The sequence below is a fragment of the Carettochelys insculpta genome, chromosome 1, assembly GCF_033958435.1.
Source record: "Carettochelys insculpta isolate YL-2023 chromosome 1, ASM3395843v1, whole genome shotgun sequence".
In the NCBI taxonomy this organism is placed as follows: domain Eukaryota; kingdom Metazoa; phylum Chordata; order Testudines; family Carettochelyidae; genus Carettochelys; species Carettochelys insculpta.
Window position 1 is genome coordinate 860,098 of NC_134137.1, and position 25,466 is coordinate 885,563.

At 53.3% G+C, this 25,466-nt stretch overlaps 1 protein-coding gene across 6 annotated transcripts in view; it reads left to right on the forward strand.

The window, feature by feature from the left end:
- ARFIP2 (ARF interacting protein 2) overlaps positions 1-25,031 on the forward strand; it is a 53,271-nt gene extending 28,240 nt beyond the window's left edge. For 4 of the 6 annotated variants that reach the window (XM_075010388.1, XM_075010571.1, XM_075010482.1 and 1 more), the window contains 2 exons: positions 8,231-8,405; positions 23,659-25,031. In XM_075010388.1, coding sequence (XP_074866489.1) covers positions 8,231-8,405; positions 23,659-23,814 — 331 coding nt within the window. In that variant the 3' untranslated portion in view covers positions 23,815-25,031. Of the gene's footprint in view, positions 1-8,230; positions 8,406-10,368; positions 10,540-18,716; positions 18,871-23,658 lie in introns of those variants that run through there. The other 2 variants (XM_075010658.1, XM_075010739.1) reach the window with 2 other exon arrangements.
- The last annotated feature ends 435 nt before the right edge of the window (positions 25,032-25,466 follow it).

The following is a 25,466-nucleotide window of genomic DNA, read 5'->3' on the forward strand; positions in this document are numbered from 1 at the left end:
CACCTGTTCCAAACCCCTCAGCATTTGTGTTGCCCTCTTCTGAACCTTTTCCAATACCCATATATCTTTTTTAAGATGAGACGACCACATTTGTATGCAGTTAACAAGATGTGAGAGTACCATGGATTTATACAGAGGCAATAAGATAGTCTCTGTCTTATTCTCCATCCCTTTTAAAATGATCCCTAGCATTCTGTTTGCCTTTTTGACTCGTGCAGCACATTGAGTGGGTGTTTTCAGAGAACTATCCACAGCGACTCCAGGATCTGTCTTGTACAGTTATAGCTAAATTAGTCCCCAGGATTTTAAATAGTAACAGAGAGGAAGCCGTGCTAGTCTATACACTATCAAAACAAAAAGCAGTCAAGTAGCACTTTAAAGACTAGCAAAATAGTTTATTAGGTGAGCTTTCGTGGGACAGACCCACTTCTTCAGACCATAGCCAGACCAGAACAGACTCAATATTTAAGACACAGAGAACCAAAAACAGGAAGCAAGGAGGACAAATCAGAAAAAGATAAGGTGAGCAAATCAGAGAGTGGAGGGGTGGGGGGGAAGATCAAGAATTAGACTGAGCCAAGTATGCAGACGAGCCCCTATAGTGACTCAGAAAGTTCCCATCACGATTTAAACCATGTGTTAATGTGCCGAATTTGAATATAAAAGTCAGCTCGTCCACTTCTCTTTCTAAAATGTTGCGATAATTTCTCTTCAGTAACACACATACCTTGAGGTCATTGACAGAATGCCCCATTCCATTAAAATGTTGACTAACTGGTTTGTGGATCTGGAGTGTTTTGATGTCTGTTTTGTGCCCGTTGACCCTTTGTCTAAGGGAGTTAGAAGTCTGTCCAATATACAAAGCATCTGGGCATTGTTGGCACATGATGGCATATATGATGTTAGCAGAGGAGCATGAGAAAGTGCCCGTGATTCTGTGAGTAACCTGGTTAGGTCCAGTGACGGTATTTCCAGAGAAGATATGTGGACAAAGATGGCAGCGGGCTTTGTTTCAGGGAAAGGTTCCAGGACAGTGTTCCTGGGGTATAGACTGTGGCTGTTAGTGAGGATCCTCATGTGGTTGGGAGGTTGTCTGTAGGAGAGAACAGGCATGTCACCCAGGGCCTTCTAGAGTGTAGCATCCTGATTAAGAATAGGTTGTAGGTCTTTAATAATTCGTTGCAGTGGTCTGAGTTGGGGGCTGTAGGTGATGACCAGTGATGTTCTGTTCTTGGCTTTTTTGGGCCGATCTTGGAGCAGCTGGTCTCTGGGTATTCGTCTGGCCCTGTCAATTTGTTTTTTTACTTCTGCTGGTGGGTAATTCAGGTTTATGAATATTTGGTAAAGTTCTTGTAGTTTTTGGTCTCTGTCAGTTGGGTCAGAGCAAATGCGATTGTACCTAAGAGCTTGACTGTAAACAATGGATCTAGTCACGTGTGCAGGATGGAAACTAGAAGGGTGTAGATAAGTATAGTGATCAGTAGGTTTTCGGTACAGTGTGGTACTGATCAGGCCATCCTTGATTAGTACTGTAGTGTCCAGGAAATGTATCTCTTGCATGTTGTAATCGAGGCATAAGTTGATGGTGGGGTGTAGATTGTTAAAGTCTCTGTGGAATTCTTCTAGAGCCTATGTACCATGGGTCCAAATCATAAAGATGTCATCAATGTATCTTAAGTAGAGGAGCGGTAATAGGGGACGAGAGCTGAGGAATCGTTGTTCCAGGTCAGCCGTAAATATATTAGCATATTTTGGGGCCATGTGGGTGCCCATAGCACTTCCACTAATCTGGAGGTATAAATTGTCCCCAAAACAGAAATGATTGTGTGTGAGAACAAAGTTACAGAGGTCAGACACCAGATTGCCTGTGGTGGCATCAGGGATGGTGTTCCTGCGCAACGGGTACAAAACAGACATCAAAACGCTCCAGATCCACAAACCAGTTAGTCAACATTTTAATGGAATGGGGCATTCTGTCAATGACCTCAAGGTATGTGTGTTACTGAAGAGACATTATCGCAACGTTTTAGAAAGAGAAGGGGACGAGCTGACTTTTATATTCAAATTTGGCACATTAACACATGGTTTAAATCGTGATGGGAACTTTCTGAGTCACTATAGGGGCTCGTCTGCATACTTGGCTCAGTCTAATTCTTGATCTTCCCCCCCACCCCTCCACTCTCTGATTAGCTCACCTTGATTATCTTTTTCTGATTTGTCCTCCTTGCTTCCTGTTTTTGGTTCTCTGTGTCTTAAATATTGAGTCTGTTCTGGTCTGGCTATGGTCTGAAGAAGTGGGTCTGTCCCACGAAAGCTCACCTAATAAACTATTTTGCTAGTCTTTAAAGTGCTACTTGACTGCTTTTTGTTCCCCAGGATTTTGTGTGTGTAATTGGGATTATTTTTTCCAATGTGCATTACTTTACATTTATCAATATTAAAAATCATTTGCAACTTTTTTGCCTAGTCATTTAATTATGAGAGACCTTTCTGAAGCTCTTCACTGTCTGCTTTGTTCTTAACTCTCTTGAGCTGTTTAGTATCATCAGTGAATTTTGCCACCTCTCTGTTAGCTCCTTTTACCAGATCATTTGTAACACTTCGATTCTTTACTGAAGTTTTGACTAATTTGCCTGGTGCTTACGTTAGACTTAGTGGTCTGTAGTTGCCAGAATCATCCTAGAGCCCTTTTTAAATATGTATGTTACGTTAGCTGTCTTCCAGTCAAGAGGTACAGAAGCTGATTTAAAGGATAAATTACAAACCACAGTTAATAGTTCCACAATTGCATGTTTGAGTTCTTTCAGAACTCTTGTGTGAATGCCATCTGGTCCTGGTGACTTGTTACTATTGTTTTATCAATTTGTTCTGTAAACTTCTCTAATGACACCTCTGTCTGGACAATTCCTGTGATGTGTCACCTAAAAAGAATGGCTCAGGTTTGGGAATCTCCCCAACAGCCTCAGCGATGAAGACTGAAGCAAAGAATTCATTCAGTATCTCTGCAATGGCCTTATTATCCTTGAGTGCTCTCTTAGCTTGTTGATAATCTAGTTCCCCTACTGGTTATTTAGCAGGCTTCCTTCCTCTGATGTACTTAAAAACATTTTGCTATTGCGGTTTACATTTTTGGCTAGCTGTTCTGTTCTTCAAACTCCCTTTTGGCTTTTCTTATTATGTCTTTACACTTAACAGAATGTACGCTCCTTTCTATTTTACTGACTGGGATTTAACTTCCACTCTTTAAACCATGCTGCTTTGTCTTTCGCTGTTTCTTTTGCCTGGTTGTTAAGCCATGGTGCACTGCACCTTTTAATTTCTGTTTAACTAACCTCTTTTTTGGGTAGTTTCCCTTTCTGAAATTAAATGCCACAGAGCTGGACTGCTGACGTGCTTTCCCAGTCATGGGGATGTTAAATTTTGTTACAATGTGGTCACTATTTCCAAGCAGTCCAGTTATATTTACCTCTTAAACCAGATCCTGTGCTCCACTTAGGACTAAATCAAGAACTGTCTCCCCTTTTGGGTTCCAGAACTAGCTGCTCCAAGAAGCAGTCATTGAAGGTATCAAGAAATTTTATCTCTGCATCCCGTGTACCTGTTAATATGGAGATAAATGAACTCCTCATTGTTACTGAGTTTTTTGTTTTGATTGCCTCTCATCTCCCTTAGCATTTCGTTGTTGCTCTCACTATCCTGGTCAGATGGTCAGTAATATATCCCTACGGCGATATTCTTATTAGAGCACACACTTACTATCCATAGTGATTCTATTAAACATTTTAATTCATTTAAGATTTTTACTTCATTTAATTCAACATTTTCTTTCATATATATATATATACTGCTGCTCCCCCACCAGCACGGCCTGTTCTGTCATTCCGGTATATTTTGTACCCTGGTATGATTGTGTCACATTGAATGTCCTCATTCCACCAAGTTTCTGTTATGCTTATTATAGCAATATCCTCTTTTAATACAAGGCACTCTAATTCACCCGTCCTCTTGTTTAGGCTTCTAGCTTTTGTATATAAGCACTTTAAAAATTTGTCACTATTTAACTGTCTGCCATTTCTTGATGTCTAAGATTCTCTTTTTCATTTGATTTTTCTCATCTGATCTTACATATATTTTATTTTCTTCAATCCTTTCTTTCTTATTAGACTATAGAGAATCCCTATTTATTGGCCCTTCCATAAGAAATCTCTCTGTCAGATCCATGTGCTCCTCTGCACCCCTCAGCTTTCCCCCAGCCCTTAATTTAAAAACTGCTCTGTCCCACGAAAGCTCACCACCTAATAAATTATTTTGTTAGTCTTTAAAGTGCTACTGGACTGCCTTTTTGTTTTGCTAGAATATAGACGAACACGGCGATCTCTGTTACCTTTTTCATGTTAAGCACTAGCAGTCTGGTTCCGCTTTGGTTTAGGGTGCAGTCCATCCTTCCTGGACAGGCTCCCCCTTCCCCAAAAGTTTCCCCAGTTCCTAATGATTCTAAGCCCCTCCTCTCCATGCCATTGCCTCACCCACCCATTGAGACTCTGAAGTTCTGTCTGCCCACCTGGCCCTGCCCGTGGAACTGGAAGCATTTCAGAGAATGCTACCACAGAGGTCCTGCATGTCAGTCTCTTTCCTAGAAGCCTAAATGTGGTCTCCAGAGCCAAAGTCATTGGTACCTACACGTACCACGACCACCAGCTCCTCTCCAGCCCTCCACATAAGTCTCTCTCGCTGTCTTGAGAGATCCGCAGCCTTTGCACCAGTCAGGCAAGTCACCGCACAGTTCTCCTGGTCGTCACAAACCCATCTACCTATGTTTCTAATGATCAGATCCTCCATAACTAACACCTGCTTTTTCCTGCTGACTGGGGTTCCCTCCCCCAGAGAGCATCATCTGGAAGGAGGGTCCCCACGATGGGATAGTTTCCCTCTGCTCCAGTTGAATGTTCTCCTTCCGTGAGCCTTTTGCCCTCCTCAGCAGCACAGGGGCTGTCTGAAAGGGGTGAGACAGTTCTACAGTATGCCGGAAAGTGTCACCTCTGTACCTCTGTGCCTGCCTCCGTGCCTCCAGTTCAGCCATCCGGGTCGCCAAAGCCCTCACATGGTCTCTGAGGGCCAGGAGCTCCTTGCACGCAATGCACATATACGCCACCCATCCATAGAGCAAGTAGTCACACACGCTGCACTGGGTGCAATAGACAGGATAACCCCCACTCTACTGCTGACTTCTGCCTGCATTTCCTGCTGCAGAAAATTAGATTGTTGGTAGAGTTCTTATTTAAACAGGTAGTTTTGGTTTTAGTTTAGTTTAAAAGGTTTTTATACCAAAAAAAAAAAAAGTGGGGGGGGGAGACAGAAGCAACTGCTACAACTACCATGGAATCTCCCTCCTAAGTGTCACTGGTAAACTGTTCGCTCGCATCATCCTTGGCAGACTCCAGAAGATTGCTGAGAGGGTGTACCCCGAATCTCAGTGCAGATTCCGTGCAGAGAAGTCTACCGTTGACACGGTCTTCTCTCTAAGGCAGCTGCAGGAGAACTTTGACTTGGTCAGCAGGGTGGTCTGTTCAAACTGCTCCACAAGATAGGCTGTCCTGCACGGTTACTCAAGCTGATCCAGTCGTTCCACAAAGACATGAGAGGACCCATCCAATATGACAGCGCTTTATCGGATGCTTTCAGAATCAGGAGCGGCGTCAAACAAGGATGCGTGCTTGCTCCGACATTGTTCGGGATCTTCTTCGCACTCCTCCTGAAACGTGCCTTTGGATCTTCAACAGAGGGCATCTTGCTGCACACAAGATCTGATGGGAAACTGTTTAACCTTGCAAGGCTGAAAGCTAAGTCTAAGGTGCGGGAAGTCCTCATCAGAGACATGCTGTTCGCAGACGATGCTGCTGTAGTGTCTCACACAGAAGACCAGCTTCAAAAACTGCTGGATCAGTTCTCCAAAGCGTGCAAGGACTTTGGGCTTACCATCAGCCTAAAGAAGACAAACGTACTTGGTCAGGATGTTGCTGAATCCCCATCAATCAGCATTGACAACTATACGTTAGAGGTCATCCACGAGTTCGTTTACCTCGGGTCCACCATCACTGACACCCTGTCGTTGGACACTGAGCTAAAGAGGAGGATCGGAAAAGCGGCCACAACTCTGTCCAGACTCAGCAAGAGAGTGTGGAATAACAACAAGCTGTACACTCACACCAAAATGCAAGTCTACAGAGCCTGCATCCTCAGCACCCTCCTTTATGGCAGCGAGACTTGGACCCTGTATGCCCGCCAGGAAAAGATGCTGAACGTCTTCCACTTGCGCTGCCTCAGGCGCATCCTTGGAATATCATGGAAGGACAGAGTGACCAACACCGCCGTCCTCGAGCAAGCTGGAATCCCAACCATGCACACCCTCCTCAGGCAGCATCGGCTCCGCTGGCTTGGCCACGTCCACAGGATGAATGATGGAAGGATTCCCAAAGACATCCTGTATGGTGAACTAGCCTGTGGCAAAAGACCTCCCAGACGCCCCCAGTTGCGCTACAAAGATGTCTGCAAGAGAGACCTCAGAGAGGTAGACATTGAGCTGGACAACTGGGAAGAACTAGCAGACGACCGCGTCAGATGGAGGCAGGGGTTACACAAGGGCCTTCAGAAGGGCGAGTTGAAGATCAGACAGCTAGCAGAGGAAAAGCGAGCGCACAGAAAGCACACTAAGGACTTGCCAGACACCCACTACATCTGCAAGAGATGCAGCAAGGACTGTCACTCTCGTGTCGGTCTTCATAGTCACAGTAGACACTGTAAATGAAGTCCTCAATTGAAACTTTAAAGGGTGCGTCCATAGTCTATGCAGACTGAGGGATGCCTACTACTACTACTAAAAGGTTTTTAAAAATGTCACATGTATCTATCTCCCTCCATACGACCCCTCTAAACTCCCTGTTAGTTGCTTCTGTTTGCAAGCTCTTTTGCATTCTCCTTGTGCTCTGGCTAGGATAGCAGCATCCTGAGCGACAGCATTGTTACACTGTACCCAGCAGGGCAGTACCCGGAGGCACCATGCAAGCACCAGCCTCATTTGGCCTCTGGGATTTGCACTGACGTTAAGTGGATGCCCCCTAGTTACAGCGCTGTGCGCCCCAGCAGACACAAACCTGGGACCGTTCCCTTCCTGGGCTGCAGTTGTGTTGAGAAGCGGCTCTGGCGCACCTGTGCTATCCGCAGCCATGTGTTGCTGAGAGGCCCCTTCTGCCTCCTCCACGGAGAAGGAATTTGAGGCCCGTGCTCCAGCAGCAGGTGGCTCGCCATTCCAAACAGCCAGGGTGGTGGGACTCTCCATCCTTGGTCTCAGCACCCATGGCTGTTCCTAGACCCTGCCGCAGAGCAGGGCAGCTCAGCTCCCTCCTTGGGCAAGTCATTACCACAGGAGCATTTCGAAGGGGCTCATATTCCACTAACCCTCCCCTCCCCAGCTGCTTGCTATGTTGCATGTGACTTTCTGTTGGCCCACCTGCCTGCCTGGGCCCCTTGAAGCATTCTGTGCCTTCCTCCCTCATCCCAGCACCCAGGGCTCTTCCCAGGCACGTGCTGGGAGAGTGGGCTAGATTCCTGCACAGATGAAGGACCATCCCAACAGACAAGTCACTGCTCTCCACCTTATGCAGAGCTGCTCTCAGCAAACCATGTCCCCAGGCCTCACTAGCCAATAAACCCCACCCTCCCACCACTGCCCCCACACACGAGTGTCCCCACTTCCCCTGCTAGAGCTTCAGGCTGACTGCCCCCTCCTGATCCGCCAGCTCTCCATGCTTGGGCTAATTCCTGTGTCCCTCCTGAGCCAGCAGACACACTGGAAAGGTCCCTGGAGACAGCTGTTTGCCTGCACAGAAAAGCAATGGACCCTCCTCCCTCGAACGTTTGGCAAAACCATCATCGCGAGTCGCTGCCCCAAGGGACCCACGAGGCTTAGAGCCGTCTCCCTGTGCATTGTGTCACACTTGCTGGGAGGCTGGGTTACGCTGTGACAGTCAAACTACACACCAGCAAGGGGAGCAGTGGGGTAGGGCTCTCCTGGCAGGTGGGGTCTGAGCAGGGCTGAGGGGACAGCCTGGGGAGCAATGAGCTATGGCTGCCATGGGCGGGCAGGGGGCTCGGGCACTGCAGATGAAACAGTGGGGATGATGATGGGGGGGGCATGGAGGGGGCAGGGTGGCTCTGATCCCTGTCCCTGCAGGTTGGAGTACGATGCCTACCGCACAGACCTGGAGGAGCTAAGCCTGGGCCCACGGGACGCCAGCACCTTGTGTCGCCTGGAGGCCGCCCAGAGCCACTTCCAGAACCACAAGGAGAAGTACGAGAAGCTGCGGGCCGACGTGGCCATCAAGCTCAAGTTCCTGGAGGAGAACAAGGTGTGTGTGGGGGCAGGGGCTGGCCAAAACTCCGGGTCCTGGCAGCCATGGGTGCTGCAGGAGAAACCAGCCTCGCTGCCTTCTCTCACCCTGCCCCCCATGGCTGGGCCAGCGCCCACGGCTGCCACCCGCCCCACTCTGCACCTGCCCCCCCATTGCTGGGCCAGCGCCCACGGCTGCCACCCGTCCCCCCATTGCTGGGCCAGTGCCCACGGCTGCCACCCACCCCACTCTGCACCTGCCCCCCCATTGCTGGTCCAGCTCCCACGGCTGCCACCCGCCCCCCCATTGCTGGGCCAGTGCCCACGGCTGCCACCCACCCCACTCTGCACCTGCCCCCCCATTGCTGGGCCAGCTCCCACTGCTTCCACCCGCCCCCCCATTGCTGGGCCAGCTCCCACGGCTGCCACCCGCCCCCCCATTGCTGGGCCAGCTCCCACGGCTGCCACCCGTCCCACTCTGCACCTGCCCCCCCACATTGCTGGGTCAACTCCCACTGCTTCCACCCGCCCCCCCATTGCTGGGCCAGTGCCCACGGCTGCCACCCGCCCCACTCTGCACCTGCCCCCCCATTGCTGGGCTAGCTCCCATGGCTGCCACCCGCCCCACTCTGCACCGCCCCCGCCCCATTGCTGGGTCAGCTCCCACTGCTTCCACCCGCCCCACTCTGCACCCGCCCCACCATTGCTGGGCCAGCTCCCACGGCTGCCACCCGCCCCACTCTGCACCTGCCCCCCCCCATTGCTGGGTCAACTCCCACTGCTTCCACCCGCCCCCGCATTGCTGGGCCAGTGCCCACGGCTGCCACCCGCCCCACTCTGCACCTGCCCCCCCATTGCTGGGCTAGCTCCCACGGCTGCCACCCGCCCCACTCTGCACCGCCCCCCCCCCCCCCCCCCATTGCTGGGTCAGCTCCCACTGCTTCCACCCGCCCCACTCTGCACCTGCCCCCTCATTGCTGGGCCAGCTCCCACGCCTGCCACCCGCCCCACTCTGCACCTGCCCCCCCCCATTGCTGGGTCAGCTCCCACGGCTGCCACCCGCCCCACTCTGCACCCCCCCCCCCCCCATTGCTGGGCCAGCTCCCATGGCTGCCACCCACCCCACTCTGCACCAGCCCCCTATTGCTGGGCCAGCTCCCACTTCTTCCACCCGCCCCACTCTGCACCTTCCCCCCCATTGCTGGGCCAGTGCCCACGGCTGCCACCCGCCCCACTCTGCACCCGCCCCCCATTGCTGGGCCAGCTCCCACTGCTTCCACCCACCCCACTCTGCACCTGCCTCCCCCATTGCTGGGTCAGCTCCCACGGCTGCCACCCACCCCACTCTGCACCTGCCTCCCCCATTGCTTGGTCAGCTCCCACTGCTTCCACCTGCCCCACATGGGGTAGGGCTGGGCTGTGCCCCCAATAGGGTTGTGAGCAGGCTGGGTAGCTACGGCTGTTGTGGGGCAGGGCAGGGCTGGGCTGGGCTGGAACCATGCCTGGCTGCTGGAAGGCTGGGGTGGTGTCTGGGGCTGGACTGGGGCATTGCTGGGGGCTGTTTGGTTTGGGCTGGGGCACTGGCGGGAGGCAGGCTGGTTTGTCTTGGCAGCTGGTGTTACGCTGATAAAAAGCACACTGGGTTATTGTCCAGGGAAGAGGTAATGCACCTTGTTTATTGAGAGTACAGTAGAAAAGCGGTTAGCATATTCACAGAGGCACACTGTGTTGCCAGTTGATGTTATAGACACACATCTCTTGCTCACTTTCCAACAAACAAGCAGTCCTGTAGCACTTTACAGGCTGACAATATCGTGTGTTAGGGGATGAGCTTTTGTGGGGCAGACCCACGTTTCCAGATCTGGATAATTCTGATAAATGTTAACTGAGATAAAGAGAATTGAACAGACAGATAGAAAAAATGAAATAACTGACAAATCAGCTCGCTAGGACAGCAGGAACCCTAATTGTTCTCTGTGCAGGCAAGGTTTCAATGGCTTCTACCCTTTACGATGGTTGAGGGCAGGGCTCTGCAACCGAAATAGCAAGAAAGAAGAGCCGGTTTTTTCAAATTCAGTTACAAAAGCAGCACTCCAGGAGCCACAGTGCGTGTGAATACGAGACGGTTGTTAATAAATGACGTCCGACTGCACTTTTTGTCAGCCCGCTCTAAGAACAGTCACACAATGATCTGTCCAGTTAGAAAGCTGTTACCACCATCTCCGGGCTTTACCTGCCTCAGCCCCCAAATCTTCCTGCTACCCCCAAGCTTCACCCCCCATCCCCAGGCTTAATCCCTACCAGCACTAAACCCCACTCCCGCCCCCAGGTTTAATCCACCTCAGTCGCCCTGCCTCAGCCTGCCCACTGAACCTGGATCACACTTGCCCACCCTCTGCTCTCCCCTCCACATGCACTGTGGGTCCTCCCTGAAATGTCTCAGGCCAGAAAGTGCCTGCAGCTTCCCTAGCCTCTCCCCACCCAGTGGCACCAGCGCTGGGCTCACTGGGTCTTGGGGCCGGGTGGGAAGCTGGGCTGGGTCCTGGAGGAGCTGACCTTGCACTGCCGGATGCAGCTTCAGGCTCCAGTAGCTGCTGGGGAGTGCTGCACTGCCTGGGAGGAGGCACTGGCCTCACAGGGAGGGAAGCTGCACTCATAGGAAGCCTCCCCCTGCCTCCCCTCCTTAGCGTGGCTGGGCAGCTCTGGCAGGGGAAGATTCGGCTTCCCCCACGTGCAGCGTGTGCAGCTCCCTGCATGGCCCCCAGTGAAATAATGGAGCTAAATTGAACTGGTTCAGTGCCAGCCGTTAAACGATTCAATTTAGCTCCATTACGTCAGTGGGGGCAGCACAGGGAGCTGCAGTGGGAGTCAGTGGTGGCAGCGCCAACAGCCACAAGTGGCTCCTCAGAGAGCCGCAGGTTGCCAACCCCTGGTTTAGAGTGAATTATCTCACTGGTCACACATCAAAAGTCATGAGATGGTGTGCCTCAGTTTCCTCTTCATATAGCAGATCAGGTTTGTCATAGTTTCTCTGTGTGCTCCGCTTTGGCATTATTTCCAGATAATTGAGCAGCATTATTAAAATAGTGACTTCCCTCTCCCCCCTGCATTTTTTAGCATGAGGAGTGTTTCCAGTTACCGTTTCTAGCATGCTTAGAAGCTTTTCTTTTGCCAAAAGAAAATGGTAGGCATTGCGCCTTGTTACAGAGTCACTCGCGAACGTTACATCTATTCCAGTGTTGAACAGTAACTTGAGTTTTAATCTGTGTTCAATACTTTTCTTAAATCTTTGCATGAGTTTCAGTGTAATGATGTTCTTCAAGCAGACCCCTTTTGTATCTTGTTTGAGATTTCAGCACTCACACTATTTTTTTTTCCTACTTAGGGATAACCTTTCCCCTTTTATTCTTAGCTTTGGCTTTTCCTTTTTCACCTCTCTTTTGTAGAGTCATAATCTCAAATTTACTTTTTTATTTTAGGTAGTTGCTGATCAGGGATATTCCTTTCTTGTGCCGCTTGTGGGCAGCGATCACCTTTTCCTATCAAAACAAAAAAGCAGTCAAGTAGCACTTTAAATACTAACAAAATAATTTATTAGGTGATGAGCTTTGGTGGGACAGACCCACTTCTTCAGACCATAGCCATACCAGAACAGACTCAATATTTAAGGCACAGAGAACCAAAAGAGTAATCAAAGTTGACAAATGAGAAAAAAATTATCAAGGTGAGCAAATCAGAGAGCGGGGGTGGGGAGTCAAGAATAGATGAAGCCAAGTATGCCAAAGAGCCCCTATAATGTCCCAGAAAATTTGCATCCTGGTTCAAACCATGTGTTAATGTGTCAAATTTGAATATGAAAGAGAGTTCAGCAGCTTCTCTTCTTCATCGAGTGTCCCCGTGGGTGCTCCACAATAGGTGTCGGGCTCGCCCGGCGCCGCAGATCAGAAATCTTCCAGCAGTTTCTCCTGGATCGTGCATGCGCCAGCGCGCACCACTCACCTGCGCGCCCCCAGCCACGTGCGCGATCCGGTCCCCGCCAGTTCCTTCTCAACTGCCATCGGCTGCAGACGGAATCCGCTCAGGCTACGGCCGGAGTCAGATTAGATAGTGTTTCTACATGTAAATTGTTGGGGTTTTTTTCCGGTAAAAAAAAAAAAAAAGAGGACAAAGAGAATATCAAAAAAAAATATATATATACGTATAATAAAAAGAGAGAGAGGAGCGGAGAAGAAGAGTGGACGTAAGGCCAGTAGGCCGCCCGCTGCCCTGCAGGCCAGTGTCCGCAATTCGGGTAAACAGGCACGGATTAAGTGCTAAGTACCCTATTAACAGTAAAAGACTCACCACGATGGCCTCTTCAGGCTTTGAAAAGTGTGAGTCTTGCCGTGAAGCTATGCCGGCCTCTGATGGGCACGGTGAATGTATCCGATGCCTGGGGGAATCACACGTTACCCAGAAGTGTTCCCACTGTGCTAAGCTCACAGCTAGGGCCAGGAAAGACAGAGAAATGCGTCTTAAAATGCTCCTGTTTGACAAGGCCCTCCAGCCAGACTTGCCAGAGAGGCCTCAACCAGAAGGGCCCTCTGGGTTCCACAAGAGGAAGGCAGCTTCTTTGACCCCCTCGGTGCAGAAACGGAGGAAACTCTCCCCAGCTCAATCCTTGCCGGCAGTTTCAGCGAGCGGGACGGGTGGAGCACACAGCCCCCAGCCACATACTCAGGCAAGCGGCAGCGCGGCAGCGCACGTGGCAGAGGCTGAGCCTCCGGTTACAAAACAGCCGGCACGTGCGGCGCCTAGAGTGTTGGCCAGGCAAGCGCCAGAACTGGCGGCACCGACCCCCGCGGCACCAACGGTGCAGGGCCAACAGGCACCGGAGGACGTTACCCACGCGGCACCACAGCTGAGCGAGCCGAGCGCGGTGCCAACAGCGGGGCCGAGATCCCCGGCGCGGGAGGGGGCGGTGCCAGCCCCGCAGGGAAGGGGAAAGGCAAGAACAAAAACCCGGCACTGCAGCCCTTCTCCGGACAGGGCTGCGCTGCTACTGACAACAAGCCCTCTCCCTGTGCTACACACGCTGCCCAGAAGGCCTGGGTCTCCACCGGCCTATTCAGAACCTCCTTCTCCATTCCTCCAACCAATGTTACCATGGCTTGGGCCACCTTCACCCTTTCTGGGATTGGATCCCCTGGAGTACTACCACAAACCAGTTTCACTGCTATCTGTGTCATCGCGGAGGTCTTGCTCTCCCAGACGTCGGGGGTACACACCCCGAGAGTGGTCCAGGTCTCCATACCCAGACCCGTGCCCGTGCTGTCATGGTCGTTCTTATCATGCTGGACACAGACACCCCAGGCCTACGCCCAAGGGCAGGTCCCCCCCCCGGTCGTCCAATACCCCCGTGGACACTCTCGATCGGGGATGGAAACACAGTTATCTCAAGGGGAGTTAATTTTAGAACCCCGAGACTTTCCTTCGCAATCCTCCAGCGACCAGGTATATCATCGGCCGCAGGAACCTGAGAGTTCGAGGGAGGTTTATCCTAGTGGTTCCTCCTCATCCTCCCCAGATGAGGCCATGGCCCCTGGGGATTGTCACTCCCCCGGATGACCTCAAACAGTTCCAGGAGCTGTTTAAAAGGGTGGCTTTCACGCAAAGCATTCAAATGGCAGAAGTGCAGGAGAAACATCACAAACTCCTGAAAAATTTGAGACCCCCGGCTTCATCCAAAATTGCTATCCCGCTGGACGAAGCCATTATGGAGTCAGCCACTACCATATGGCAGACTCTGGCCTCCGCTCCGCCTATGAACAAGAGAGCAGATAAGAAGTACTTCGTCCCGGCAAAGGGCATGGAGTTCCTCTTCAGTCACCCACAACCGAATTCTTTGGTGGTCGAGTCATCCCAGCAGAGGTCAAAGACTTTTCAGTATAAATCGGGGGGATCAGACAAAGATGCCAAGAAGCTAGAGCTGTTTGGCAGGAAGGTATATTCCTCTTCCACCCTGCTACTGAGAGTGGCAAATTATGCGGCACACCTAGCGAACCATAATTTTGATAATTACTCCAGGCTTACTTCTCTCATGGATTCACTTCCGGAAGATAAGAAGCCGGTGTGAAAGGCAATTGTGCAAGAGGGCTACGCAGCTGCGAGAACAGGAGTCCAGATCGCCCTGGATGTGGCAGATATGGCAGCATGCTCAACGGCTACAGCAGTGGTCATATGTAGAGAATCTTGGCGCCAGACATCGGGTATCCTGAGGGACCTACAGGCGAAGATCGTGGATCTTCCCTTTGACACGCAAAAGTTGTTTGCAGATTCAACTGACTCGGTCCTCCACTCTAGTAAGGACTCGAGAGCTACACTTAGAACCCTGGGTATTTATACTCCTCCATATAGGAAGAAAAAATATTACCCTCAGCAAAGATGCTACCCATACCAACCACAGCGTGCGCAGTATCAACGGGGCTACGACCAAGGGCAACATCAACAACAGCAACAGTACAGAACTCCCAGGCGACGTTCTCAACAAAGCCGTACACCCTCGGGACAGGCCCAAAGGCAACAAGTTTGACGGGCATGTCGAGGGCTGCACTATCACTACCATCGCTCAATGCCACTCTCATCTCATGTTCCAGCATCGCCTCAGACCGTTTCACTCCCAATGGCAAAAGATCACCGCAGACAAATGGGTGCTGGAGATCATAGCCACGGGTTACGCGATCCTCTTCCAGTCACTCCCACCGATGAAGCCTCCTTCCAGGCCTGACCTCCAGGACGCTATCCACGAGGCGAAGCTCAAGCAGGAGGTGGACCACCTTATGTTCATAGGGGCGGTGGAAAGAGTGCTGGAACAATTCCAGGGGAAAGGTTTTTATTCACGCTACCTCCTCACAGAGAAGAAAACAGGAGGCTGGAGGCCCATCTTAGATCTTCGGGGCCTCAACCACTACTTACGCAAGCAACGTTTTCGGATGATTACAGTCGCCGCCATACTCACGGAACTGGACGATGGAGATTGGTTTGCAGCCCTCGACTTACAAGATGCGTATTTTCATATAACAATCCACCCAGCACACAGGCGCTTCCTCCGCTTCATGGTCGGCAAGGAACACTTCCAGTACAGGGTTCTTCCGTTCGGCCTCTCCTCGGCCCCCAGAGTCTTTACCAAAACCCTGGCAGTGGTGTCAGCCTACCTGCACAGACAGGGGGTATTTATATTCCCATACCTGGACGACTGCCTACTGAAAGGGGCCTCAAAGGCAGAGGTCTGACGCATGATCCGCGTCACAGCGGACACCATTTCTTCGCTGGGCCGAGTCATCAACCTCGCGAAGTCAAAGACCGACCCCACACAAGACATAGAGTTCATAGGTGCACGCATAAACCCTATCCCAGCAAGGGTGTACCTACCCGACGCCCGCTTCCGCGCCATCAGTTCGCTGGTGCAAGTCATCACATACAGCCCCACGGTGCCGGTCTTGACGTGCTTGTAGCTGCTGGGTCACATGGCAGCAGCGACGTTTGTGGTACAAAATGCCAGATTGCACATGCGAAGCCTGCAGCGTTGGCTGGCGAGCGTCTACAAACCGGCATCCCACACTGTCCACAGGGTGGTGTCGCCCACGGCAGAGGTGCGCAGATCCCTGGCGTGGTGGGTAAACCCCAAGAACCTGCTAGCAGGGGTGCCTTTGCACCAACCACAAATTTCTATTTTTCTTACTACCGACGCCTCCCACATAGGATGGGGAGCGCACATCGGCGACAAGGTGACGCAAGGGCTATGGTCCCCTGCGGAAAAGACACTGCACGTAAACATACTGGAGCTCAGAGCAGTGTTCAACGCCTGCAAACATTTTCGAGACCACATATACGGCAAAGTAGTCGGGATCAATACAGACAATACCTCCACTATGTTTTACATAAATCGACAAGGAGGAGCCCGATCCTGTGCCCTATGTGCGGAAGCAGTCCGACTGTGGAACTGGTGCATCGCCAACAACATCACGTTGAAAGCCTTGTACTTGCCGGGTGCTCACAACGTGAAAGCAGATCAGCTGAGCAGGCGCTTCGCACTCATGCACGAGTGGCAGATCCGCTCCGATCTGCTACGACCAATCTTTCATACATGGGGGTTTCCCCAGATCAATCTGTTTGCCACCCAGCACAACAAGAAGTGTCCCCAGTACTGCTCCAGGGCAGGAGTGGGGTGGGGGTCCCTGGGGGACGCATCCATGATTTCATGGAAGGGCCCCCTGCTTTACGCGTTCCCCCCCACAGCGCTTATCCACAAGGTCTTGCAGAAAGCCAGAAGGGAGAGAGCTCGCATGATACTAGTAGTTCCAACGTGGGATCAGCAGCAATGGTTTCCCTTGCTTCTGCGCATGTCAGACCGCCCACTGCTCCCTCTACCAGTGGCTCCGGACCTACTCACGCAGGCTCAGGGGTCCATAGTGCACCTGCACCCTCAGGGCCTGCGCCTACAAGCATGGCTAATCCATGGCTCAGCTCCTTAGAAAGCACATGTACGGAGGGAGTACAAGTAGTCCTGGAAAGTAGCCGAAGGACCTCCACCAGGAAGACTTACAAGGATAAGTGGACTTGATTCACAGCCTGGTGTTCCACCAAGCAGTTAGCTCCCCTTGATGTTCCTATACCAATAATACTAGAATACTTATTGGACCTCAAGAGGGGCAAGCTTTCCTTATCCTCGCTAAAAGTCCATCTTGCCGCTATATCAGCCCTTCGGCATACAGAGGAGGGGCCCACGGTATTCGCCCATCCTATAGTTACCAGGTTCTTGAAGGGGTTGGTAAACCTGTATCCCCCTCGGAAACCGCTTCCACCATTGTGGAACTTGGACTTGGTGCTCAGCACGCTAACGGGTCCACCTTTTGAACCATTAGCCACAGTTCCCCTACGTCTCCTTACGATAAAAACAACCTTCCTCCTTGCAGTTACGTCAGCTCGCAGGGTCAGTGAGCTCGCAGGAGTTATGGCAACGCCGCCCTGCACAGTATTCTCAAAGGAGGCGGTAACCTTACGGCTGCACCCAGCCTTTGTTCCAAAAGTTTCTTCAGAGTTCCATCTTAACGAACCAATAGTTTTATCCTCGTTTTACCCGAAGCCTCACAGCTCCAGCAAAGAGGCATGCCTGCACCTCCTGGACGTGAGGGCGGCATTGGCCTTCTACATAGACAGAACTAAATCCTTCCGGAAAACGGACAGGCTTCTAGTGTCTCTTGTTCCCAAGTCAAAAGGGGAAGGCCTCTCTTCACAGAGAATTTCCAAGCACATTGTGTCCTGTATAAAAATGTGCTACGAGCTTCGAAAGACTCCTTTGCTAGCCCCGCCTAGGACTCACTCCACCAGGCCGGTGGCATCGTCAACAGCCTTCTTCAAGGGCATCGCATTGAAAGACATCTGTAGAGCAGCGACCTGGTCATCCTACAACACCTTCGCCAAGCATTATGCCCTACATCGGGTATTCCAAGAGGATACCCGTCTGTCGACAGCAGTCCTTTCTGGGGCAAGCTGCACATAAACCGATTACCCACCTCCTTTCTTGGGTTACTGCTGGGTAGTCACCTATCGTGGAGCACCCACGGGGACACTCAGTGAAGAAAGAGAAGTTACTCACTGTAGTTACGGTGGTTCTTCGAGATGTGTCCCCGTGGGTGCTCCACAACCCGCCCATCTCTCCCCGCTTCGGATCTCTGTCTAGTGTTTTTCAGGAGCATTCGAGGCGGTTGGTCAAGGAACTGGCGGGGACTGGATCGTGCACGTGGCCGGGGGCATGAGAGGAGCGGCGCGCGCCAGCGCATGCGCGATCCAGGAGAAACTGCTGGAAGATTTCCGATCTGCGGCGCCGGGCGAGCCCGACACCTATTGTGGAGCACCCACGGGGACACATCTCGAAGAACCACCGTTACTACGGTGAGTAACATCTCTTTTCTAAAGCAGACTGGAAATTCTTCTTCAATAAAACACAAACTCTTAAGTCATTAACAGAATGGCCCACCCCATTAAAATGTAGACAAACTGGTTTGTGGATCAGGAACGTTTTGATGTCTGTTTTGTGCCCATTAACTCTTTGTCTGAGAGAGTTTGAAGTCTGTCCAATATACAAAGCATCTGGGCATTGTTGGCACGAAACAGCCAAGAACAGCCAAGAAAATAGGCCCAAAAAAGCCAAGAACAGAACACCACTGGTCATCACCTACAGCCCCCAACTCAAACCATTGCAACGAATTATTAACGACCTACAACCTATCCTTAACTAGGATGCCACACTCCAGAAGGCCCTAGGTGACAGGCCTGTTCTCTCCTACAGACAACCTCCCAACCTTATGAGGATCCTCAGAAACAGCCACAGTCTATACCACAGGAACACCAGTCCTGGGACTTTCCCTTGCAACAAAGCCTGCTGCCAGCTTTGTCCACTTATCTGTTCTGGCGATACCATCACTGGACCTAACCAGGCAGAGGTAAAGACCGAGGCAAAGAAAGCATTAAGTACTTCAGCTTTCCCTACATCATCTGTCACTGGGTTACCTCCCTCATACAGTAGGGGCCCGTCACCCTCTCTGATCACCTTCTTCTTGCTAACATGCCTGGAGAAACTTTTCTTGTTGTCCTTCACATTCCTCGCGAGTCGCAATTCCAGTTGAACTTTCGGCTTCCTGATAACTGCCCTGCATTCTCGAGCTATACGTTTATACCCCTCCCTAGACATCTGTCCAAGTTTCCACTTTTCGTAAGCTCCCTTTTTGTGCCTAAGTTTTCCAAGAATTTCCTCAGTAAGCCAGTCTGGTCTCCTACCATATTTACTTCTCTTGCTGCGCATTGGGGCGGTTTCTTTCTGTGCCTTCAATGGGGCTTCCGTAAAATACTGCCAGTTTTCCTGGACTCCTTTTCCCTTCATGGTAGCATCCCAGGGGATTCTGCCCATCAGAAGGAGTCAAAGTCTGCTTTTCTGAAGTCCAAGGTGTGTAATTTACTGCACTCTTTCCTTGCTTTCTTCAGAATCCTGAAGTCTACCATCTCATGATCACTGCTTCCCAGGTTGTCACCCATCTGTACCTTCCCCATTAGTTTCTCCCTGTTTGTAAGCAGCAGGTCAAGCCGCACACGACCTCTGGTTGGGTCCTTCAGCACTTGTACCAAGAAGTGATCCCCAACATTCTCCAGAAGTTTCCTGGACTGCTTTTGTACCACCGTATTGGTCTCCCAATAGATGTCAGGGTAATTGAAGTCCCCCACGATAACAAGAGCCTGCGATCCGGAAACTTATCTCAGTTGTCTAAAAAAAGCCTCATCTACCTCATCATCATGATTTAGAGGCCTGTAGCAGACACCAACCACCACATCTCCAGTGCTGCCTACACCACTAAGCTTGACCCATAGATTCTCAACAGGCTTTTCTCCCTCTATGTACTGGAGTTCTGAGCAGTCATAGTGCTCTCTTACATACAGTGCAACCCCTCCACCTTTTCTCCCTTGCCTGTTCTTCCTGAACAGTTTATACCCTTTCATGACAGCACTCCAGTCACGCGAGTCATCCCACCAAGTCTCTGTTATTCCAATCAAGTCATAGTTCTTGGACTGAGCCAGGGCTTCTAATTCCTCCTGCTTGTTACCCAGGCTTCTGGCATTGGTGTACAAACACTTTAGATAACTAGTCGATCTCCCTGCCCTCACTACTCGAACCAAGGGTCCACTTTTGTTGTACATTCCTCTTTGCATTTCTTCCCAGCCTCCAAGTTCCTTTCTGCCCACAGGGTTTCAGTCACCGTCCCTCAGCGAACCTAGTTTAAAGCTCTCCTCACTAAGTTTGCAAGCCTACTTGCGAAAATGCTCCTTCCTGTCTTGGTTAGGTGGACCCCATCTCTTCCCAATAATCCTTGTGCCTGGAACAGCGTCCCATAATTGAAGAATCCAAAGCCCTCTCTCCAATACCACCTGCGTAACCATGCATTTACTTCCTCAATTCGACGGTCCCTACCTAGCCCTTTCCTTTCAACAGGAAGGATAGACGAGAACACCACTTGCGCTCCAAATTCTTTGACCCTTCTTCCCAGTGCCACATAATCCGCAATAATCTGCTCAAGGTCATTCTTGGCCATATCGTTAGTTCCCACAGGCAGAATTAGGAAGGGGTAGTATTCCGAAGGCTTGAGCAGTTTTGCATCCTGAATTCGAGCTCCCGGTAAACAGCCCACCTCACAAGATTGCCGGTCCGGTTGGCAGATGGATGGTTCAGTCCTTCTTAGGAGGGAATCCCCTACCACCACCACCCGTCTTTTCCTTATGGGGATGGTGGTCATTGAACCCCCACTCCTAGGACAACACATCCCGTGTCCTGCAGTAGAAGCAGTTGCCTTCCGATTTTTTCCCTGTGAGGCTCCTTCCAAAGCATTCACCACCGCAGAACTGGTGGAGAGAGCCTGAAAGCGATTACTTATCTCTAGGCTATACTCTACTGCCCATTGAGCAAGGAGGGGGCTTTCTCAGTTCGCCCCCACGCCCTCTGGTCCCTATCCTTGTGTGCAGTTGAATTTTCATTCCTGCAGTCAGCTGATCCTCTTAAACACCTCACAAGAGGCCTTCCAGGAGAGCCGACTGCTGCTGCGTCTTCTTGCATTGGGGTTAAGAGTTTGTAAACCAATCGGTATTTAGCCCATTTGCTCTCCAGGTCTGAAATTGTGCAGACATCAGCTATCACTTGAGTGCACCAGGGTTTGTGGCAGAATTTTGCAAGATTTTTCATCTTTTACGACTGTCAATTCCTTGGTCTCCTCTCTGGGAGGGGGCTTAAAAGACTGCTGACCCTTGAATGGTTTCCAGCCTCTTAATAATAGTCCTTACTCATCTTGTACCATAGGATCGTGTCACAAGAAGAGAACAGAGACACTGAGCTTTGCTATTTTTGGCTCGGTCTTATTTACAGCCAAGGGTACACCACCTTTAAATTACTTCCCACCCTTTGGGTCGGAGAGTGTAGTGCTAAACCCCTCTCCTTACTCGGCCTTGCTCTGAGCAATGGGGTGTGTATACCTTTGAGACAATGTTTGTTTTCCCAGGGTGAGAATCAGGGTGATGGAGAGAGAGACCAGGTCAGGATCTCACAGCTGCTGTGGCTTTTGCCCCAAGTCCGGGAGGAGATTTTGTTTTAGTTCCACAAAGGAGAAAGCCTGCACTCTGCTCCCCTCTTAGCCCTATCTTCCCCTTCACAATTCTCCACTGATAATGAGCACATGGGATCTTTCTCAGGGAAAAAGGCAATACCCCACATCTGCTGCAAATGCTTGAGAAAAGCAGTTAGCATGTGTGTGGCGCTCTCACTGGGGCACAGCAGCCCCTTTCTTAGAGCTGTATTCTCACACTGGGATCAGTGGCGTTTGCCACTGAGTGCTTGTGATGTTTTCCAAGTTTCTTAATGTTTTCTTTAGCACTAGGCTGGAGGTACGCTGGGTGGATTTCCCCGGTGGCCAGGCTCAGGGTATAAGGGACGGATGTCCCCGGGGGCTGGGCAAGGGGGTATAAGGGATGGATGTCCCCGGGGAGCCAGGCTGGGCCGGGGGTATTGTGGGCAGATAGCAGCAGGGGCTGGGCTGGGCCAGGCCAGGCCGGGGGTCTAATGGGCAGATGTCAGCGGGGGCTGGGCCAGGCCAGGCCGGAGGTATAATGGGCAGATACCGGCAGGGGCCAGGCTAGGACGGGGATATAATGGGCAGATATCAGCGGGGGCTGGGCCAGGCCGGGGATATAATCAGTGGATGTCCCCGCGGGCTGGGCTGGGCCGGGCCGGGCCAAGGGTATAATGGGCAGATATCGGCTGGGCTGGGCCAGGCTGCGGGTATAATGGGCAGATATCGGCGGGGGCCAGGCTGGGCGTATAATGGGCAGATATCGGCGGGGCCCGGGCCGGGCCGGGCCGGGGGTATAATGGGCAGATATTGGCTGGGGCCAGGCCGGGGGTATAATGGGCAGATATCAGCAGGGGCCGGGCCGGGATGGGCCAGGCCGGGGGTATAATGGGCAGATATCAGCAGGGGCTGGGCCGGGCTGGGCCAGGCCGGGGGTATAATGGGCAGATATCGGCAGGGGCCGGGCCGGACTGGGCCAGGCCGGGGGTATAATGGGCAGATATCGGCAGGGGCCGGGCCTGGCCGGGGGTATAATGGGCAGATATCGGCAGGGGCCGGGCCAGGGGTATAATGGGCAGATATCGGCAGGGGCCAGGCTGGGGGTATAATGGACAGATATCAGCAGGGGCTGGGCTGGGCCGGGCCGGGGGTATAATGGGCAGATATCGGCAGGGGCTGGGCTGGGCCGGGTGTATAATGGGCAGATATTGGCAGGGGCCAGGCCAGGGGTATAATGGGCAGATATCGGCAGGGGCCGGGCCAGGGGTCTAATGGGCAGATGTCAGCAGGGGCTGGGCCAGGCCGGGGGTATAATCAGTGGATGTCCCCACGGGCTGGGTTGGGCCGGGCCGGGCCGGGCCAAGGGTATAATGGGCAGATATCGGCTGGGCCGGGCCAGGCTGGGGGTATAATGGGCAGATATCGGCGGGGGCCGGGCCGGGCCGGGGGTATAATGGGCAGATATCGGCAGGGGCCTGGCCGGGGGTATAATGGGCAGATATCGGCAGGGGCCAGGCTGGGGGTATAATGGGCAGATATCGGCAGGGGCCGGGCCGGGGGTATAATGGGCAGATATCGGCAGGGGCCAGGCTGGGGGTATAATGGACAGATATCAGCAGGGGCCGGGCCGGGGGTATAATGGGCAGATATCGGCAGGGGCCAGGCCAGGGGTATAATGGGCAGATATCAGCAGGGGCCGGGCTGGGCCAGGCCGGGGGTATAAGGGGCAGATATCAGCAGGGGCCGGGCTGGGCCAGGCCGGGGGTATAAGGGGCAGATATCGGCAGGGGCCGGGCCAGGCCGGGGGTATAATGGGCTGATATCGGCAGGGGCCGGGCCGGGCTGGGCCAATAATTGGCTGATATCGGCAGGGGCCGTGCCGGGGGTATAATGGGCAGATATCGGCAGGGGCCGGGCCGGGCCGGGCCAGGCCAGGCCGGGGGTATAATGGGCAGATATCGGCAGGGGCCAGGCCGGGCTGGGCCGGGGGTATAATGGGCAGACATCGGCGGGGGCCAGGCCAGGGCAGGAGTATAATCAGTGGATGTCCCTGTGGGCTGGGCTGGGCTGGGGGTGGGCTGGGCAGTGGGGTGCTGGCCCAGTGGGTGACCCTTGCCTTCCCTGCAGATCAAAGTCATGCACAAGCAGCTGCTGCTCTTCCACAATGCCGTCTCTGCCTACTTCGCCGGCAACCAGCAGCAGTTGGCGCAGACCCTGCGGCAGTTCAACATCAAGCTGAAGACGCCAGGCGCGGAGAAGCCCTCGTGGCTGGAGGAGCCGTGAGCCTCCAGGACTCTGAGCTGTGGCCTACCTGCCTACCTGGCTGGTGCATGGAGCCCCTGGCCTCCAGTGGCCCTGGGCTCTGTGCCTGGGGGTCGGGGGGTGGGAGAGGGCTCCTGAGCTGCACCAGGGCCCCCTGTCTGCAGCCTGTTCTGGGGGCTTGGTCCCCCCAGCCTGGGCTGCCCCCAGGGTGCAGAGCTTCAGTGTAGCTGCAAAGCAACAGTGGGGGGTCTCATTCCCTGGCCCTCACGGCAGGGGGGGCTGTGTGTCCTGTGCCCCCCCATGGGCCTCACTCTGGGGGGCTGCGTGTCCTGTGCCCCCCCCATGGGCCTCACTCTGGGGGGCTGCGTGTCCTGTGCCCCCCCCATGGGCCTCACTCTGGGGGGCAGTGTCCTGTGCCCCCCCATGGGCCTCACTCTGGGGGGCAGTGTCCTGTGCCCCCCCCATGGGCCTCACTCTGGGGGGCTGTGTGTCCTGTGCCCCCCTGCAGGGCCTCACGTGGGGGTGCTGCGTGTCATGTGCCCCCCCCCCCCCATGGCCCGCACTGCAGGGGAGTCAGCATGTCCTATCTGCTTCCCGCTTCCTGCCCCCAGGCCTTGTTTCTGGGGACACCAGCATGTCCTGTCCCACTCCCGGGCCTCACTCCTCCTGGGGGGGGCAGTGACCCCCCCCCACCTCTCTCCTTGCAGGTGAAGGGGGATTGGCACCTTTTCTGTCCCCCAGCCCCACAGGCTCTTGAAGGCAGCCTCTCCCTTCCCCTGCCACTGGGGGACCAGCGGGGCAGTGTCTGCCACCCACTGCCCTCCCTGCTTGGAGAGCATGGGATGCTGGGAGCCAGGACACCTGGTTTCTGGCCCATGGGGCTGGGCTGGCCCTGTGTAGCAGGTCTCTGACACTTCCAGGGGCTGAGGGTCTCACGGCCTCCTGCCCCCCCTCCACATACACTACAGCTCCTGGGGCCTGCCTGGGCTCCAGCCCTCGACCTGCTGAGGGCAGGGGTCAGTGGGGCTGGGCACACTTGCCCAGAGACAGGCCACTCCTGCAGCACCGGGGAGTGCAGCCAGGCCTCTTTGCTGCTGGGCCACTGTGGCCCGTTCTGCTTGGGCTGGGGCCAGCTGGATTGGTTTTCTTGCTGATTTAACCCCAGGTTTCCCCAAGCCCCCAATGTCTGTGAAAGCTGCAGAATAAAAGGGTACGAAGCAGCCCTGCGTGTGGTGGGGGCAGACACGGGAGCTGCAGCAGGTGGACGAGCGGAGGGGGACTTACAGTGGGGGGGGGCAACATCTTCCTTGTGCTCTGGTGCTCTCGGGGAGCTGACTGCCAGGGACTGATGTGGCCTCCTTCCCCCGTCTTCTAGCATTGAGCTGCCCAGGCCCTGCCACAGGCTCTTCCCTGAGCCTGGGGGGGGCTCTGGCTGGGGTGGGGCTCAGCCTCAGCCTCAGCCACCCCTGCCCACTGTCTTCTGCTCCTACTGCCCTGGCCAGGCTGGGTGCGGGGGGCCGGGGGTGGGAAAGGACTCAGCTCTGTGCCTAGCAGGAGAGAACCCCTTGTGGCACAGCTCCGGGTAGGAGCTGCTGGCCAGGCCCAAACACATCCTGCTGAACACCAGCAGAGGGGGAGTCTGGTCCTGGTGCCAGCCCCCCCCCACCAGAAGC